The sequence below is a fragment of the Episyrphus balteatus genome, chromosome 4 (genome assembly GCF_945859705.1).
Source record: "Episyrphus balteatus chromosome 4, idEpiBalt1.1, whole genome shotgun sequence".
Classification (NCBI taxonomy): Eukaryota; Metazoa; Arthropoda; class Insecta; order Diptera; family Syrphidae; genus Episyrphus; species Episyrphus balteatus.
In genome coordinates, this window is record NC_079137.1 from 10,496,257 (window position 1) to 10,514,555 (window position 18,299).

Here is an 18,299-nt window from a genome sequence, read left to right on the forward strand (position 1 = left end):
TGAAATGAATGAAATGAATGAAATGAATGAAATGAATGAAATGAATGAAATGAATGAAATGAATGAAATGAATGAAATGAATGAAATGAATGAAATAAATGAAATGAATGAAATGAATGAAATGAATGAAATGAATGAAATGAATGAAATGAATGAAATGAATGAAATGAATGAAATGAATGAAATGAATGAAATGAATGAAATTAATGAAATGAATGAAATGAATGAAATGAATGAAATGAATGAAATGAATGAAATGAATGAAATGAATGAAATGAATGAAATGAATGAAATGAATGAAATGAATGAAATGAATGAAATGAATGAAATGAATGAAATGAATGAAATGAATGAAATGAATGAAATGAATGAAATGAATGAAATAGATGAAATGAATGAAATTAATTGATGGTGGGTCACTTTCACTGAACTTTCTTGACGATGAAAATCTGTTCATCGATGTTCAGCAAGCCTTTGCGACTCATTCGAGCACTTTATTCTTTATTGAAAAGCAATATAAAAGCACATGGCTTTTCGATTCTAAAGGGTAAGCGTGTGGGAGGAGTTAGGTGTTTGAGGTGTATTATGGAAGAAAAAAAAAAACAAAATTGCCCCATCAAGTGCAAAACATAGAAATCTCAATGCATGTCAACTTTTTCTCATTTTCTCACAACGCCCCCTGTTGAGTATGGCAGACATTTATTCATTGGGGAGATATGAGAATATAGATAAGAGCGGTTATTGTTGATAGCTTTTTATACAAGGAAGCCCTGAAATGTCTAACTTTGGTTCCTTTTTTTTTTTATACATCTTTCAAGGCATATTGGATACGATCTTGAGTGTTCAACCAAAAGAAGGTGGCGGTGGTGGTGGTGAGACTAGAGAATCAATCGTCTATCAATTAGCCGATGATATGCTAAGAAAACTTCCTCCTCAGTATAATGAGTTTGAGGTACGCGAGAATCTTACCAGAATGGGAGCACTACTCCCAATGAATATATTTTTAAGGTAAGTTATAACAACAAAACTATTAATTTTTTTTATGATTAAACGTTTTAATTTCTTTTGCAGACAAGAAATCGATCGAATGCAACGTGTCATCAAAACAGTATTCTCTTGCTTGCGCGATTTAAAGTTAGCAATTGATGGTACAATTGTTATGAGTGCAGCCTTGAAGGAGTCTTTAGATGCAATGTACGACGCAAGGATTCCCGAACGTTGGATGAAGGTATAAAAGTGTGTTATAATGATTGGATTTATAGATGGCATACAGGTTGTGTATGCGGTAGCTTTGTGTGTTGTGTATTGATGAAAACTTTCAGTTGAACTTCGAGTGAATAATAAATCAGATTTTGAATATGACAAATCGAAAGGTAAATTGCCAATATATTCTGATAGAAACCAGTTATGCGATGACAAAAGAATTCGCATTTCTATTGATTTGAAGGCGGTTTGGCATTTTTGATATGAAAAATTTCTAAATCGTAAAATGATGAATATTATGGTTCTAGTAGTTTCACCTTCGTAAGAAGCAAACAAATTTGGTAGAAAAAAAAATATTTGCTGTTTTGGTTCTGAAAAAAAAGTTCTTGGGGATATCTCAAAAACGTTTTTATAAAAATTGACGTGTCATTTTATTCTTTTTGTCCCTTAAAAATTTTGAGTTTGCCATGTACTGAACATGTGCCGAACATGTATCGAACATTTCCTGAATATGTACCGAACATGTCCCCAACATATACAGAACATTTCCCGAACATGTCCCAAACATGTACTGAACATGTACCAAACATGTACCGAACGTATCCCGAACATGTCACGAATATTTCCCGAACATGTCCCGAACATGTACCGAACATGTACCGAACATTTTCTGAATATGTACCTAACATGTCCCCAACATATACAGAACATTTCCCGAACATATACTGAACATTTCCTGAACATGTACCGAACGTATCCCGAACATGTCACGAATATTTCCCGAACATGTATCGAACATGTACCGAACATGTACCGAACATTTTCTGAATATGTACCGAACATGTACTAAAAATGTCCCCAACATATACTGAACATTTTCCGAACATGTACCCAATATTTCCCGAACATGTCCCGTACATGTACCGATCATATATATAACATGTACCGAACATGTACCGAACATATACCGAACATGTACCGAACATGTCCTAAAAAGGCCTAGACTGTGTATAAAGGCCTTCATAATTAAACACACCTACTGAAAATAGATAGATTCTTCTATTCTGAAATCCACTTTCATTTCAACCACTGAAAACCTTTTACGCTTAAGGCTCCTCCAGCCTTAATCACTATTACAAACACAAGGTGTAAAAAATCTGCTTTATTTCAATTTAAAGCTACCTTCACATTTTTTTTCTAACGTCGATTCACTTTCGCCTTACATTTGAATGCATCAGATGTTGTGATACTGGATGACGAAAGCAACTGATACCGAAACCGAAAACGTAAATCCCAGCAACACAACATCACAATTTCACTTTGTTTTCTCTCTATTCAAAGTGATTTAATTAAAACCTCAACATTACCCTACTTTTTTTTTCCTGCAAATAGTTTTTAAAAGCTTTTCCGAGGAGGAGGTTTTTATTTCTTTCTACTTATGGGCGCCACTCTCATGATTCATTTATTGCTTTTTTTTTCTTTTAATTCTTTCTTTTAGTAAATTTCACGCCATTTGCACTCAAACGTGTTAACCAAGCAATCAACTTTCCCACCTACACCCAATATGTAGGTTGTAGGTATATCCTATCCATATCCATTGTCCTTTTTTTTTTATTTTATTTAAAGCCATGAATAAGCCTTTTTATTCCACATTTCACTCGGTGACGTTGGTAGTCGAAGTTGTTATATAAAAATATAACACCTTTTCGCCTTTTCAAATTCAATTATAATCCTTTTGTGTATTCGAAATAATTTAATACAAAAAGACACAATATTATCACAGATGGACAGACAGGACATGCATTCAAATTCAAACAATCATAATTTTTTTTTTCTTTCTTCTTTCTGTCAAAGAGAATTCAATATGAGAGTCTACTTTGATTTATATTTCTTATCCATATCTCTATCCGTCCTTGTTGGTCTTTTTTCTTATTCATTTTGATAGAAAGAAATAATGTAACTCAAGACGTGTACCTGGAGGAATAAATCCTGTCGCAAGTTATGGTTGCTCACAGAAAAAGTGCATCATCTAAAAAAAAAAATTTATATAAAAACATCAAAGCAAGTATTCGACCAAAGTGATGGTGGTGATGATGACGATGATGAACAATCTCTCCCAGATAGATACCACGTCTGCTCCTTGCCTGCTGGTGATGGCCGTGCATTCAGGTGAAAAGGATAAAAAAGAGCAAAGTAAAGAAAAAAAAATCAGCTTATGCTGATTTGAAAATAAAATTGAAATAATAATATCTCACTTCAACTTTTTACTTCTTCTTATGGTTTTATCCACCCAGTCCCTTCTTCATATCGAATAGGAAAGAGGAGGTCTTGATGTGTGAACTTTTTTTTCTTAAAAAGAGAAAGAGTCTCTTATGGATGAATAATTTTTTGTGAGAGTTTTAAAAGTAAACGTCTGTATTCCATTACCTTTCTCGATTCGTGACAAATTTACACTTTAAGGTAGATTGTAGACGTAAATCCTTATTTCATCTAATTGGAGTTATGAGAAAGTTGATTGTGAAAAAAGGAGCGGACTATATTGGCTCCCATATAACACATTGAATAATGCGGTCACTGTGGCGTATGTGGAACATTTTTTTTTTCTAGGAAAAAATTGAATGCAAAGTCAATTGATTTGTTCTATTTATCAACAAATAATGCTCAACAAATGGGTTAATTTTGTCTCATATGAAACTTTTATGTATTTATGTCCAACAATGTTAAGTCAATACGGAAATTTTAAGAAATACACATTAGAATAAAAACTTTAAATCGAAAACGAGAAATAATTGTTCTTTTACGATATTCGTTGATTTTTCTATTGTTACATTGATAACATAATGACAGTAAAAAAAAGGATCATAACTTTCATTTTGGTTTGTTTGATTGTTTTTTTTTTTAATTCGCCATCAAAAGATAGCTTTTTAATCGTGTGGTAAAAAAAACATATTTTTCTGAAAATTAGTTCCAATCAGAAAAATCAAGACAAATAATTTTTTCAAATTGTTTTTATGTGCCAATATATTCCTTTTTTAATGGATACCAAATTTTTGCTTTTGGAAATTTTTTTTAATTTTATATATAAAAACCTGTTTTACAAAATGGCTTCAACGACTTAAAAAAATGTTTCTAAAATCGTTTTTATTTTACTAGAAATTAAATAAAATAGTTTTTTTATGAAGATCAAAACCATTTTTCAAAGAGATATATTTTTGTAATTATAATACAATTTTATTTTTGAATGCATCTCAATAAAAATAAAATGCACAAATAAGGCACACACATTTGGTCTTACGAATTAAAGTTGCTAAAAATCTTAAGACCTTGGTAGCTGTTACTTAAAAAAAAACAATTTTTTTTTAATAAAGTTGCTTTAAAGAAATGTAAACTTGATTTTTGTTCATTTTTAGAAAAAAAAAAATTCAAAAAATTTTTTAAAACTTTAATACACTCCTGCTCAAAATTAACGCACACTTTTTTTTTCTTTAGTCATACCCCTACATCTTATTTAAAATGGCTTTTAAATTATTTGTTGTATTTTTTTGTGTTTGGTTATTATTAAGCAAGTCAGAAAAATGCTAAACTGCAACAGTATTATCAACCAAAAAAAAGATGAACCAAATTTAGCAATTTAAGGTCTGAAAACTGATATTAAAATAATTTTTGTTTTTTAAGAAAAAAAATTTTAAAAAATGGAAGCACGTGACAGTTCTTTCCAATAATTTTATTCAATACTTGGCATTGTCTCCTCTAGCGCTTATGACAACTTAGAGTCATCTATTCATTCCACGAATTAACATTTGAAGGTTTTATTGTAACTTTTCTTTCACTCCAATTTTCTGTGGATCAAGAATGCTTGGAGGTGGATTTCGGCCTCAAATGCACTTTTTTCAACATTTCCTAGACATGTTCTATTGAATTCAAATCCGAATATCTGTGTGGTCAATTCAAGGGTGGCATATTTTAATCTTGAAGATATTTTCAAACCACTCTAGCATGCATTATCGTGCATCAGACTGAACTGTGGACCAAATCTAGGGGTGATTGGAACCGCATGGTGTTCGAGGATATCAGTCAAGTATTTTTGGGTATTTAAAGTAGGTCTAGGAGAGCTCACTAACTCCGTAGGTGTTGTAAAGCAGAGTTTACTTCATGAAAATTTATGACTCATCTCTAAAAGGTTAGCGGGTTGACAGATAGACTTCAGCATATCTCTCCAAATCTTCCCCACAAACATTTTACTCCATACCTTCAATTTAAGATCACTCCTGTCTTATTTGAGAAAATAACCACGATACTGTGAGACAAAGTAATAGTAGGAATTTTCTGTAAAATAAATATGATGTGCGTTAAATTTGAGCAGGAGTGTATAATTAAAAAAAATTCAAAAACACCTTGGTAGGTCATTTAAAATAGTTACTATTAATCAATCAATCAAAAAGAAATCTTAAATTAATTTTAAAAATTAAAAAAAAATTTTTTTTGAAATTTCATTTTCTATTTATATTACGATTGTATGAAATATTTATATAAAAATCCGTTCTAATTAAACAACACAAGCGGCAAAAATGTAAGGGCACAAAAATTCAATTTTTGTAAGCGATTTTTGAAAATGCTCGTATTGAAAACTCAAAAATAGAATTTGAAAGCCCCAATATATCTACTTCTTTATAGATATTTCATATATTTTTTTTAACCACCGTTATCACGAAGTTCTCAGAAATTGCTCGTAACCAAAAATTAACAAAAATGTTTCTTTCGATTTTTAAACGATGCGATGATGCTGAATTAAAGGCAGTTTGAAAATTTAGAACAAAATGTTTATTAAAAACTGACTTGATGTAGGTACGTATTTTAGTCAATCTTTGGCCTGAATTTGTAAAAAAAACATTAAAAATCCACTTAACAAAAAAAAAAATTAAATACCGCTATCAAATGTTGACTGTGACTTGTTAATACAGCAAGAAAAATGCTGCAAGGTTTCATGACAATTTTGAAAAAAAAAAAAAAAAATGTTTTTTTTTATTTCCAAACAATGAAAATTGGTTGAAAAAAAATTTAACGTTTTCAACCCAACACAAAAATACCTACTGAATTTCTAATAATATTTAATAATTGTATTTTACCCAAATATTCGAATTTTTTGTTTAAAATTTTAAATCGATTTTCAAAAAAATATATAATTGGAATAGCAAATAAAAATATTGTTGAAATATATTTATTGAAAATAAAGCTAGAGCTACATCGAAGCACAAAGGCAAACAAAGTATAAAAAGTAAACAAAAGTACAAAATAACAAAAACAAAATTTATTGATGTGACATTTAAAAATACATGTAAATTATTTGAAAAATTACTGAACTTATTTGAACTTTTTTTTTTACTTTGTGTTTCTATGTAGTTCAGGCTTAAGATCTAATTGTTCAAGTATATGCTTAAAACCAAAGTGGAAGAAATTTTTAAAATTGTTGAGTTTACTAGCTCAAATTTATTCACACTCAATTATTGTATATACAGGGTGTCCCACAGTCGACGCCCCAAATGAAAACCATGGATTCCTGAGGTCATTTTAAATGAATTGAATTGAAATGAATTGAAATGAATTGAATTTTAAGTCGAAAAAGTCTAGGTCATTTTCTCGTTTACGTCCCGTTTTCGAGTTGCCACGGTTTTTATGATTTTTGCTCTCTTGTCCTTTAACTGGCCTTATCTTTGACAAACTACGTTTTATTCGAAAGATTTTTTTTTTTACAACCAATCAAGAATTTATTACAGTTTTAGTTTGTCTCAAAACATTTTTTTCTCGGACAACCGTTTCTCCACAATTTGCATTAAACACAATTTTCTTCGTTTTTTAAGTGGTTTTTTACACTTTCATATCATTTAAGTCAAAAAAACACGTTAATGAGTATTAATTTTTTGTGCTTTTTATTAAATCCCAGTTTATTTTCAATAAATAAGTTTTATTTCATAAAAAAGGCTACTGAAAGTAATTTAAAAAAAATAAACAAACGGAGTCAATTTAAAAAAAAAAAAATAATTTTTAAATACAAAATTAATTTAATTGAATTAAAACTTTTTCTGAGCTTTATCTATTTGTTCTTTTCTTAACCACAATAGCTCAGAAAAAGTTTTAATTCAATTAAATTAATTTTTTATTTAAAAATTATTTTTTTTTTTAATTCACTGAGTTTGTTTATTTTTTTTTAATTACTTTCAGTAGCCTTTTTTTTCCATTTTTAGGACTTTATATATATTTAAACACAAACATAGTTAATGATATACATATTCTAAAATATCCGTTACTGACATTAACTGAAAATTTGATTCCAAAAACGATTTATTTTTGTGTCAAAATTAGGTAGGTAATTTTTTTTAAATAAAAAAAAATTTTAATCTAAAAATATTTTGCTTGAAACAAAATTCAACCTTGGTTGAATTACATATAAAAACGTACATTTTTACAAAATTTTATCAAAATACAACTCCTTTTGTAATAAAAATTAAAAAAAAAAAAATAGTTTTTGACATTTTTCTCAATATTTTCGAAATACCTAATGTAAAAAAATGGTAAAAGTTTTGCATCTTTTAATCATCTCCAACTTTACAAAACATATATAACTTTTTTTGATAAGAGATGTACTACTATAAACATATGAATACAAAAATAGATAGCCTAGTTTTTTTTCACAAATGCATCCGTACCTGAATTAAAGATGAACAACTGGTGTCCTGATCGATGAAGTGGCAATTGAATCATCTTAGACTTACATCTTGCTCTTACTATACTATGCCACTTGTTCAAACTGACTTTTGACTTTTTTTTGTATTCATTCGACTGTGTGTGTCTGTAGTTGAATATTATTTAAGACTGTTTTCTTCAAACATAATTTTTTTCTTATTTAGAAGAATTTTTTAATATTATCTTCATATATGTTGTATGTATGCTTTTTTGGTAGATTTCCATTATTTATTTCCCAATTTGTTTTAATGAAATAACTCACTTGAATTCTTCTCAATTTTTCTTCTTAATTTTCTGTATGTATCTGTATGTGTGCGGAATTAAATTAAATGCCTCATAATTTTTTTTTCGTAGCTACAATCATCAAAAAGATTATTTTATTTACTTTTATATTTTCTGTATTTGGTTGAAATTTGCTTATAGACACACATTTTTTCTGGGCAAGGATATATTTATTTCAATTTTGTTTTTTCTTCAGACTGAGTAAGAAAAAAGTTTCCATAAATTGTATGACTTATTTGCTTTGATAACATTCACTCAATTTGTAATTTATGTCTTTTTTGAACAAGTTTGTCTTTAAGATAAATTGATAAAGAGGGAAGGGATAACTAATGGCTAGTGAACTTGTTGATAAACAAGCTTATAAGTAGATACCTTTTACCGGCCACACAAATCCTACCTTGCCACTTTATCAATGCCTCTGTATAGAAAAATGAAGATCCCTTACCACAACCTTGGATAAAGTCATGTCATTCCATAATTTGTTTACTTTTCGAAGAAAAAAAAAAAAAAACTTTTTATCCTTTTTTTTGTCCTAAGCAAATAAAACCACATCTTAATAAAATTTTTTCCCCAAAATTTTAGATTTCGTGGGAATCTACAACCCTTGGATTTTGGTATACCGAGCTTCTTGAGCGAAACGCCCAATTTCGTACTTGGATATCAACAGATAGACCAAAGGTAGGTTAATTGACCCCTCTTTTTTTTTTTACATAATACTACTAAAGAAGATGTTAATAAAAACTTTAGTCCATTAAATTGTGTTTACAGTACAGTAAATTAACAAAAAAAAAAAAAGAAAAAAAACTGCGAAAGTCATTAAAATGTTACAAAACGCCACTTCACTTTACAAACTCAATTAACGATAATGAAATTTTTATTTTTTTTTTTTTTTGTAATAATTTTTTTTTACAGGTCTTTTGGATGACTGGATTTTTTAATCCTCAAGGGTTTTTGACTGCCATGAGACAGGTAAGTCAAAAACATAAAAAAAAGTTAAACAATAACCGAAATATAAATTGGAAATATATTTTTGTGTTACGCGGTTCATTTGATATGTACAAACAAAAACGCCAATCAATTGACGTCCTAGTAGAAGTAAATAGAACAACAATTGTGTTGTATGAAGGTGGGCCCATTTTGATATCCTCATGTATTTTGGGGGAAAAAATAGGTAGACTTTAGAAATATTTATTATTTGTTTAAACTTTAGAAAAAAGTTTCTTTTTTTAAAGAAGAATTTTACTTTTTATTAAATTAATAGGAAGTTTTCGTTTTAAATTATTACTTAGTACCTAATTTAATGGAAAAAATCCAATTTTCGTGGAAAATTTTATTTTTTTAGGAATTTCTGACTTTGTTTAATAATAATTATATTATTTCTTCCGGAGGCTAACACGTCAAAGAAAAATTAATTTTTGCCTTTAACTCTAGAAAGTTCGCTAAAAAGGGAATAAGGTTCGGTGAATTGAACGGTTATATCTACTGATCTGAATTTAAGTTGAGCCACAAGTTTGAATTGAGTGATTTTTTAAAATTGTACATACATTTTAAATATTTTAAATAGCCATAGACTTTTGTCCCAGGAGTTTTTAACACAACTGAAGAATTTATAAATGATAAGTTTGAGTCCTTGTTTTTTTTTTAACTGAAGAATTTATAAATGATAAGTTTGAGTCCTTGTTTTTTTTTTATTTTTTTTAGAAAATGGTCGAGTGGCTTTCTGGTGGTTTCTGAATGTTATTTCACCATTATCAAGAATTTTTTCTTGACGTCTCATCTCTGCAAAAGACTCCAAGAGAGGATTAAGATTTTTCTTGTGGAGATACTTATAATCCTTTGTTTTAAAAAAATAACAAATTGTTAATTTTAAAATAGCGTTCAATTTTTGGTTTTTGTTTTAATTCATCCGTCTTTCTTGTAACAGCACATCATAGGACAGCTCATCATGGGCAGTCCATTATGAGAAAAGTTATCACAAGATTCGATTGGAACAAATTAATCTTATTTGATGGGTTTTTCATGATGACTTGTCCAAAATGCATAGCTGTTCAGTGAAAAGTTGAGTTGGAAAAGCTTTTTGAAGTTTCTATTTCTAGCTACCTCATTAAATCACTTCCCTGATTGAGGCTGATTCCTAATGCGGAATAAAAGACTCTGTGAACATTTAAAAAAAAAGAAGGCCAAAATGCTTTAAACTTTAAACTGCATCAGCTTATGTAAGGAATAAACTTCAAACAGTAAAAGATCATTAAGTTAAAAACGCATGCTAGAACTTTTATCAAATTTTTTTGTTTTAAGTTTTTGTACTTTATTATAATTCACACTGTGTTTGTGCAGAAATCAAGTCCAAATGAATTTTACTAAAACAGGAAATCCGTAGATTACCGCCATAGAAATATATTTGATATTATCATTATTTTTTAGTGGAAAAAGCTTAATGTTAATATAATTATGTTTTTCGGAAACTTTAACAGCTATTGCAAAAATTCGGTTTGGTACAATTACAATTTAAATTCTGCTCATGTTATCTTATCTTTTTGGATTTTTATGAAACCATTCTTTATTTTTCGCACTTTCATTCCAGCGATTTTATTTATCCCGTCCTATCAAGAATTTGTGGACCTTTTCCTGCTCTCATTCATACTGTAAGATACTGAATTAAATTCGCTTACAAAATGACGGCTGAAGAATAAAATTTTGATTAAAAGTAGTGTTTGTCGAGAGGGTGCTGAATTATTTCTATTATAAAATCGTTGCGGTCATTCACCTTACAAAAGCTTTATACAAGCTGTTCCGAAATTAGTTCTTTATAGGAATTAATTAATGCAAGGAATTTTTTTTTTTTACTGTACAAATACTTTCACTCATTAAGGTAGTTATTTTAGTTTTTATTTTGTTCTACTTAATTTTGTTCGTGCAGCAATTAAGTCGTCTCTGAATTGTGTTAATTAATATAATAAATGCCTAAAATACGTTTTCTTTACACAACAAAATCTCCTCCACTGTTTACATACTAAAATGCTGTTAAACAAGTCTTATTTAATTGCTAAAGTCACCATCAATTCATTAAGAACAGTCTGAAAACTTTTGTGAGTATACTTTTCTTGGTACCTAGCTGTTAACAAACTGTTTTAGCCGACCTATTACAATCTTGACCTCATTATTATACTGTTTCAAGAAAATTATCTCAATGATAAACTTTTTACCTACAATCAAGGACATCTTTAAACAAAAAGGAGATAATTATTATTATGCTGTCAATTAATTTAGGACAAAATGTTTGAATTTATTAAAAATTGGTTGTCTTTAATTTTGTTTATTTAAAAAGATGATATTTATTTGGATTAATTTGGGATTCATAGCCTTATTTCAATTCTTAAAGGTTTTTTTCAAGTAACTTCTTTTACTTAGATTTGCTTATAAACCCTTATAATTCTTGGGAAATAATTCAGGAAATTCTATTTAAATTTAAATAATTTTATAAATCTCTTAGACCTTAGCGCGGAAACCCAGGTAAATTTTAAGCTAAAAAGGAAAGTTAAACTTTCAATGGAAATGAACTTAAAAAAAAAATAAAGTGTCATTTGTCACAGATCCATATCTACGTTGCCATATCCACAATAAATTATCCACCATTAACAACCTGTTAAATAAAAATATTTTTTCATTCGAATAAACCCCTTTAAGGATATACTCTGCACAACAATAATTTCAATTTTGTATTTCCTGTTCATAAAAAAATAGTCGATATATACCTACTAATCCCTGACAAAAAGGTCATAGTAACCTATTCCTATAACAAAAATTTGTTAAGAAATATTTCAAATTCACACCATCATCGAAGCGTGTGAACGAACGATGCTGTTCGGTGACGAAGTGAACTTCATTTTGCTATCCATTTACATATTTCTTTTTTATCATTTTTGTATAGCAAATGTAAGCAAATAAAATAAATAATACGAAATGTCAGGAACTAAGCTGTAAATCAACTTTAGAAGCTAAGCAAATGTAGTCTGCCAAAAATATGGGAATAGTCTGTGCGTGGTCGAACAAAATGCATAAATTCTCAAAAAGTTATACAGGGCCGGCCTAGTCTACAAAAAAAAAAAATAATAAAACATTAAAACACTAAATGACGTTTTACTTTTGGTATAGATCTTTAACCAAAAACCCGAAAATCATTCAATTTGAAAAAAATTTGATCGATAGGTTTTCGAGACATATGTATTTTTTTAAAAAGTTTCTTGTCGTTTTCCAAGCATACACCCAGACCTAAAAAAAATGGTTTTCACATACAAATAGAGTTTAAAAAGACCTTTCTTATTATATTCCAATCGATGAATTTGGAAGAAGTTCTTAAAAATGTTTTTTTTCGGCAAGGAGTATTTTTTTTCGAAAACCTCAAAAAAGTAGATTTGTATTTGTGTACCTAAATGGATGCGTCCTTCACTAAAATCTCACCTCTAAAAAAAAATAAATTTTAAGTTTTTTACCTTAATGAATGCCCCTTTTCATTGCAAACAAACTTCTTCTAACAAAAACTTGTTCCTAAACTTGGGTTTAAAATTTGCTCCCACATTTATGAAACATTAGAAAAATTTGCAAATTGGCAATCAGACCTAAAAAAAATTTTGAACCTAAATGGATGTGCTTATTCACTAAAAACTCACCTCTTCAAACCAAAACTTGTTCTGAGACTCGGGTCCGAAGATATCTGCCTCCGCATTTAAGACCCCCAAAAAAAGGCATAATTCAAATAACTTTACAACTAGACCTAAATTAAAAATTTGGGTTTCTTATTTGAACAGAGTTTTGATGTATCACTCGATGGATTTGGGGGACCTTTAAGACCTCTAAAAATGCAAACTTAGATTTCAAATATGTAACTTCGCAACCAGACCTCAAACCAAAATTTGGGTTTCACATATTAATAGAGTTTAGAGCGACCTTTCGATTTGATGTATCATTCGATGGATTTCGAGGAAATTTTTTATAATATATATTTTTTTTTCCCGAAGGAGTAGTACCCCTTGGATTTTTTTTCGAAAATCTCAAAAAAATAAATTTTAAATTTTTTCACTACAAACTCATCTCTTTAAACCAAAATTTGTTCAGAGGCAAATCACTCACCAACAACACAATGAAATTTTAAGGTTCCATTCATGAAAAGAGCTTTCTTATGATGACTTAATCGATGGATTTATTTAAGTATTTAGTCAAAGATTAAGTTAGAAGAAAATTACAGGGTCACTGTGGCGTATGAGTAACATTTTTTTTATTCAGAAAATTCTTTTCCCTTTATAAAAAAATTGATACGGACCTGAATGTATATTGTCCCTGTTGTTGACTTGATAAAAAAAAAATTTTATTCAATTCGAAACAAAAAACAGGTAGAGAGGTGCCATATTTAGAAAGAAGACACAAAATTGAATTTTCCAATTTTTTTTTCCTTGATGTTGCCTGCAACATATTCTCAATTTATTACATAAATATTTGAATTTTATTTATTTCTTTTATTTTATATAAACCATCACAACATCATCTACAAAAAAGGAGGTAACACGAGCACATAAAGGATGGGCTCTTGACTCGGTTGTATTGCAAAATCAAACAACTCGCTACAATAAAGAAGACATCACTGAATATCCTGCCGAAGGAGTTTACGTACACGGATTGTTTCTTGAAGGTGAGTTTTAAGTTAAGTAGAGTTGTTGAAAACCACACAAGCTTTCCATTTTCCTTAAATATTTTTTTTTATTTTTTTGTTTCCTTTTTTTTGTATTTATTATATCCTGGTGACACAAAAACACACACAAAATGATGATGTGCTTATTGTTTTGTTTAACATTTTGTAAGAAAGACAAAATCTATATACATAAATGTTGATAGAATAAGAAGGTGTTGTATACTCGCACTCTTGGGTTTGAGAGGTAATCTCCACAAATTAATGGTTTTTGTGGGATCAAAGGGAAACACCCAACACACATCCACAGCAACAAGTCTAGTAAGAAGTAGGCATATATTGCACATGGCGGCAGCACACGTTAAATGATTTGAAAAGGGCTTTAGGGTTCAATTTTGTTTAAGTAAGTAAAAGGATGAATACCAATAACATAAAATCGAACACAATATTATGATGATACATAGGCAAAAAAAAAAAAAAAAACATAGAGTATAGATTAAGAGCAATATTTATACTTGTATGAGTCCTTTATTTCGATATATTGAGAAGAAGAGTGTTTTGTGTTCAAGTAGGAATATTAAATTATTATTTTTTTTTTGTATCAGTTGTCTGCGTTTTTCTGTTTGGTTTACTTGGGTAAATTTCAATTTTGTCTGCAGGATGTTGTGGGTTCTTTAAAACATTTACCTAAAGCCTTTTGGCATTTTGTTAAAATTTCAAAAAACCACACGATAAAGTGAGATATAATTATAAATATAAAAAGAAGCGAGAAAAAATGGTGAAACGAATTTGTTGTTCAATTAAAAATATGTAAACAAGACATGAGAAGTAAATCCCATTTGAAAATTACTTTAATTGAAAAGTCCTTCATTATGAGTTACTCAGTTTTTACTCAAAGTTTCACCCCCTTTCTTGTCAACTATCTACTCTTTCGTAGAAAGGTTTTCTTTCGTTGACAAAAACTTTCTGGAATCTGGGATCGATGATTGAATAAGAATTTTCTTCTGTAGTAAATGTTGTCACAAAATTTTACTAGAAAGTTCAGTTAAGGGAGTTGGTTAGTAAGAAAAATTCAAAGGTATCTTTTCAGGCGTTATCAATGAAAAAAAATTCATCAATTCCGGCTTAGTTCTCATTTAAGTCTAAGAAAATAGTCGTTTTATTTTTTTTATACATTTCTCGAAAACGACAAGACTTTTCTTGCATACGGTTTAAAAACAAATCAGAGTATTGAATTTTGAAAACTAAATTAGCACTACTTAATAAAATAAAAAGTGTCATAAAACAGCCTTATTTAAAAAGCAGATAAAAGACAATCAGCCTTGTTTATTAGATTTCAATAAACAGCTCTAAACGGCTGCATAGTTATACAATACAAAAAATAAACTCCTTTAAGCAACGTTACATAAATTTCTATTTATAAAACATTTTCTTAGCCATTATAGTTTTGCTAGGTTTGTGTCCAAATTAGTACTAAAAATGGAAAATTAGTACTTTTAATCACGACAAAAAACTCCATCTCCATCGAAAATAAACCAAAAAAAAAACTTAAACGTGAGCGATAGTTCTCGATGTCATATAACCCTTTGTTTTCCGGTGGTTACAATAAGAAACCACCTTTTAAACTTTAATTTTTTACTTTTTGTGCCAATTAAATATATCAGCAAATACCTAGCTCAGAAGTTTACTAATATAATGATATTTACTAGTGCAATGGATATAGTTTTTTCTGGTACGATATTCAAGAAATATTTAAAGTTTTTTAAACGTTTTTTTAATTTTTTTGAGAAAAAAATTGATCCGGGCAACAAAGGGATAATATACACAAATAAATCAGAAAATTATATTAGAAAAAAATCTCCAAATTTCTTATATTATGTTTTAGTTGATTTGTTCACTTAATTGCAAATGTAATTCAAAAAATAAATTCTTCAACGAAAAAAAAAATATACAAATCATTGGTTTTTTGTTTTCTTTTTCTGAAAATTACAGTGGTGGAAAAATAATTAGAAACACGCTCTTTCTTTAAAAAAATGTATGTATGTTTTTAATATAAATAAAAAATATTAGAAATATTTTTTAACAGAGACATTTCAAGAGCTCGATGTTTTATTAAGGAGCTCCTCTTTATTGCACCTCCTTTTTCTCAAATGTAAGGGGTTGGTCTCTCAGGCATTGTTAAGGACTTTTTTTTTTTGGAACTTGTGGCATTTTTGAGGACTGCAACCACATAAACCAACTTATGGAAATTAGTTGGTGATAGTCCTTTTTATTAATTGTACGTTTAATTAATTCACCAAGTTTTGCAAATGTAAATGCTAAAAACCAAAAACAGGATATTTCTTCATAATTTTTGCTCAGTGTTTCTAATTATATTTCCACACAAAATTGGAATATTTCAGATTTTTTGAAATATTTTTCTTTTGTTGGATAAATTCTAAAATTATTTTCCTAAAATGTTACAAGGAATATATCATAACTCGTGTTTGCTAAAGGTTTGTTAAATATTTTGTATTTATAGTAAGAAAAAAACAACATTTTGTAAAAAAAGAAGAACGTTTCTAATTATTTTGCCACCACTGTATGTGATGTTCAAATGACATTTAAGCAAAATATATTCTTATTCAGGCTCTAAACAACTTAAAAACGCGTTTAGCTTATACAATCTCTATTAAACGTTACATAAAGTTTATAAATAACAATTTTCTGTTTAAAGACATTATAAAGAGTACATAATGCTATGCACTGTCTATGATGAGTTTATAAATAGGACTGAAGGTGTTTAGCTTTATAAGGGTGAAAATACATTTTTTTGAATTGTGAATACAATATTCGAATTCCTCGGAATATTCTACATCAATTTCATATATGATTCTCTATAAAATAGTGAGACCGAAAAAAGTTCTAGCGACTTGAAAAAGTATAAACCAAATTCGCAAAAATGAGGTGTGCCTACAGAGATATATTGTAGGTGTAACCGTTGATTTTAATGATTTTTTTTTACAAATTAAATCAATATTTAAGAAAAATGCCCCGCCTGTCTAAATGGAGAGGGGGAATAGACCCAACCTACATGCTCAAGCTTTTTGGCATACTCCTCCTGAATCACCCTGTTAAAAATGTTTAAAAAAAAAATTTTTTTAAATTACAAAATCGTCCTTTTAAGTGTTTTATTAGCCAAAAACCGTATGCTATGCAATTTGTTTTATAACATAGAATTTTTGGAATTTTTTTTTTTTTTTGAAAATCATTAGAGACGTTTTTTTTAAGAAAAATTGTTTTCTTAAAAATAAAAATTTTCAGAAAATTTTCAAAAACAATTTGTATGCCAATAAAAACAAAACATTAGTCTACATGTAAAAATAAAGCTTGAAAAAAAATCATTGTTCCTTTTTAAAGAAATTGTTTTAGAAAAAAAATTAAACTTATTTTTTAAAATCCAAAAATTGTTTTTTTTTGAAAATGTTTCTTAATGTTACTATTAAAACCTTCTTGTCCAAAAAAAAATCCTTTAAATCCAACTATCCCATAAATATTTTTTTTTTTTTTTTTGATTTAAAATTACGACCTTATTTGAAAAATTACATTCAGTTTTTAAATAAAAATCTTTAGAGCCGTTTTTTTAAAAACAAACTTTTCCATATTTGTCCCATCTTATGGCAAGGTCGTAAAAAAAAATGTCCTCTAGGGAAAAAACCAAAACTGCTTACTACCAAGAAAATCGCTCCAGTATTTTAGGCTGCGGTTTGAGGTACATACAGACGGACATACAGAATTGCGGGACCCACTTTTTTAGCATTCTCCATCGTCGTAATGTAATGTCTGATTGTTATGTCTGATTGAAATGTAGATGTGGTTTGTTGCCCAGTCAGTCTACAATTGATTCTCTTTGCGGTGAAATGAATTCGTCGTTCAATTAACAATAAATGTTAAATTGCTGTTTTAATAGGAATGACACCAAAAAGGACAAACAAAAAGTCCTATTTTTGAGTTTATCTCAATCTCAACTTTCCCTTGAGGTTTCTATCAGGGACATTCCTTGCTCCTTAAACTTCATCAAATCAACATAATTCTCTTCTTTCAAAATACAAAGCCTCCATACAGCAATAGTAATTAACAATAACAAAAAAAATGTGTCTTAAATATTATTTCTTAAATGACCTTTCATACCCTCATCAGCCACAGGTGTTCTTTTATAATTTTTCTTCTTCATGAATATTCAACAAATTGTCATATATTTTCCACTTGAAACACTTTGGGGATTTTTTAAGCCTAATCCGTCAGGACTATCCTAACTTCCTAACCACAACTTCTTCCAAAAGATTAAATGCTACCAACCCATGCGAAAAAAAATGAAAAGCAAAATAAATATGTTTCCTATATTTAAATG

General features: G+C 28.7%; 1 protein-coding gene across 1 annotated transcript in view; it reads left to right on the plus strand.

Moving 5' to 3' along the window:
• Positions 1-18,299, plus strand: part of LOC129920175 (dynein axonemal heavy chain 5) — a 78,960-nt gene that overhangs the window by 56,032 nt on the left and 4,629 nt on the right. The window contains exons 30-34 of the mRNA XM_056001401.1: positions 819-1,008; positions 1,072-1,228; positions 8,809-8,904; positions 9,139-9,195; positions 13,780-13,912. Coding sequence (XP_055857376.1) covers positions 819-1,008; positions 1,072-1,228; positions 8,809-8,904; positions 9,139-9,195; positions 13,780-13,912 — 633 coding nt within the window. The remainder of the gene's footprint in view (positions 1-818; positions 1,009-1,071; positions 1,229-8,808; positions 8,905-9,138; positions 9,196-13,779; positions 13,913-18,299) is intronic.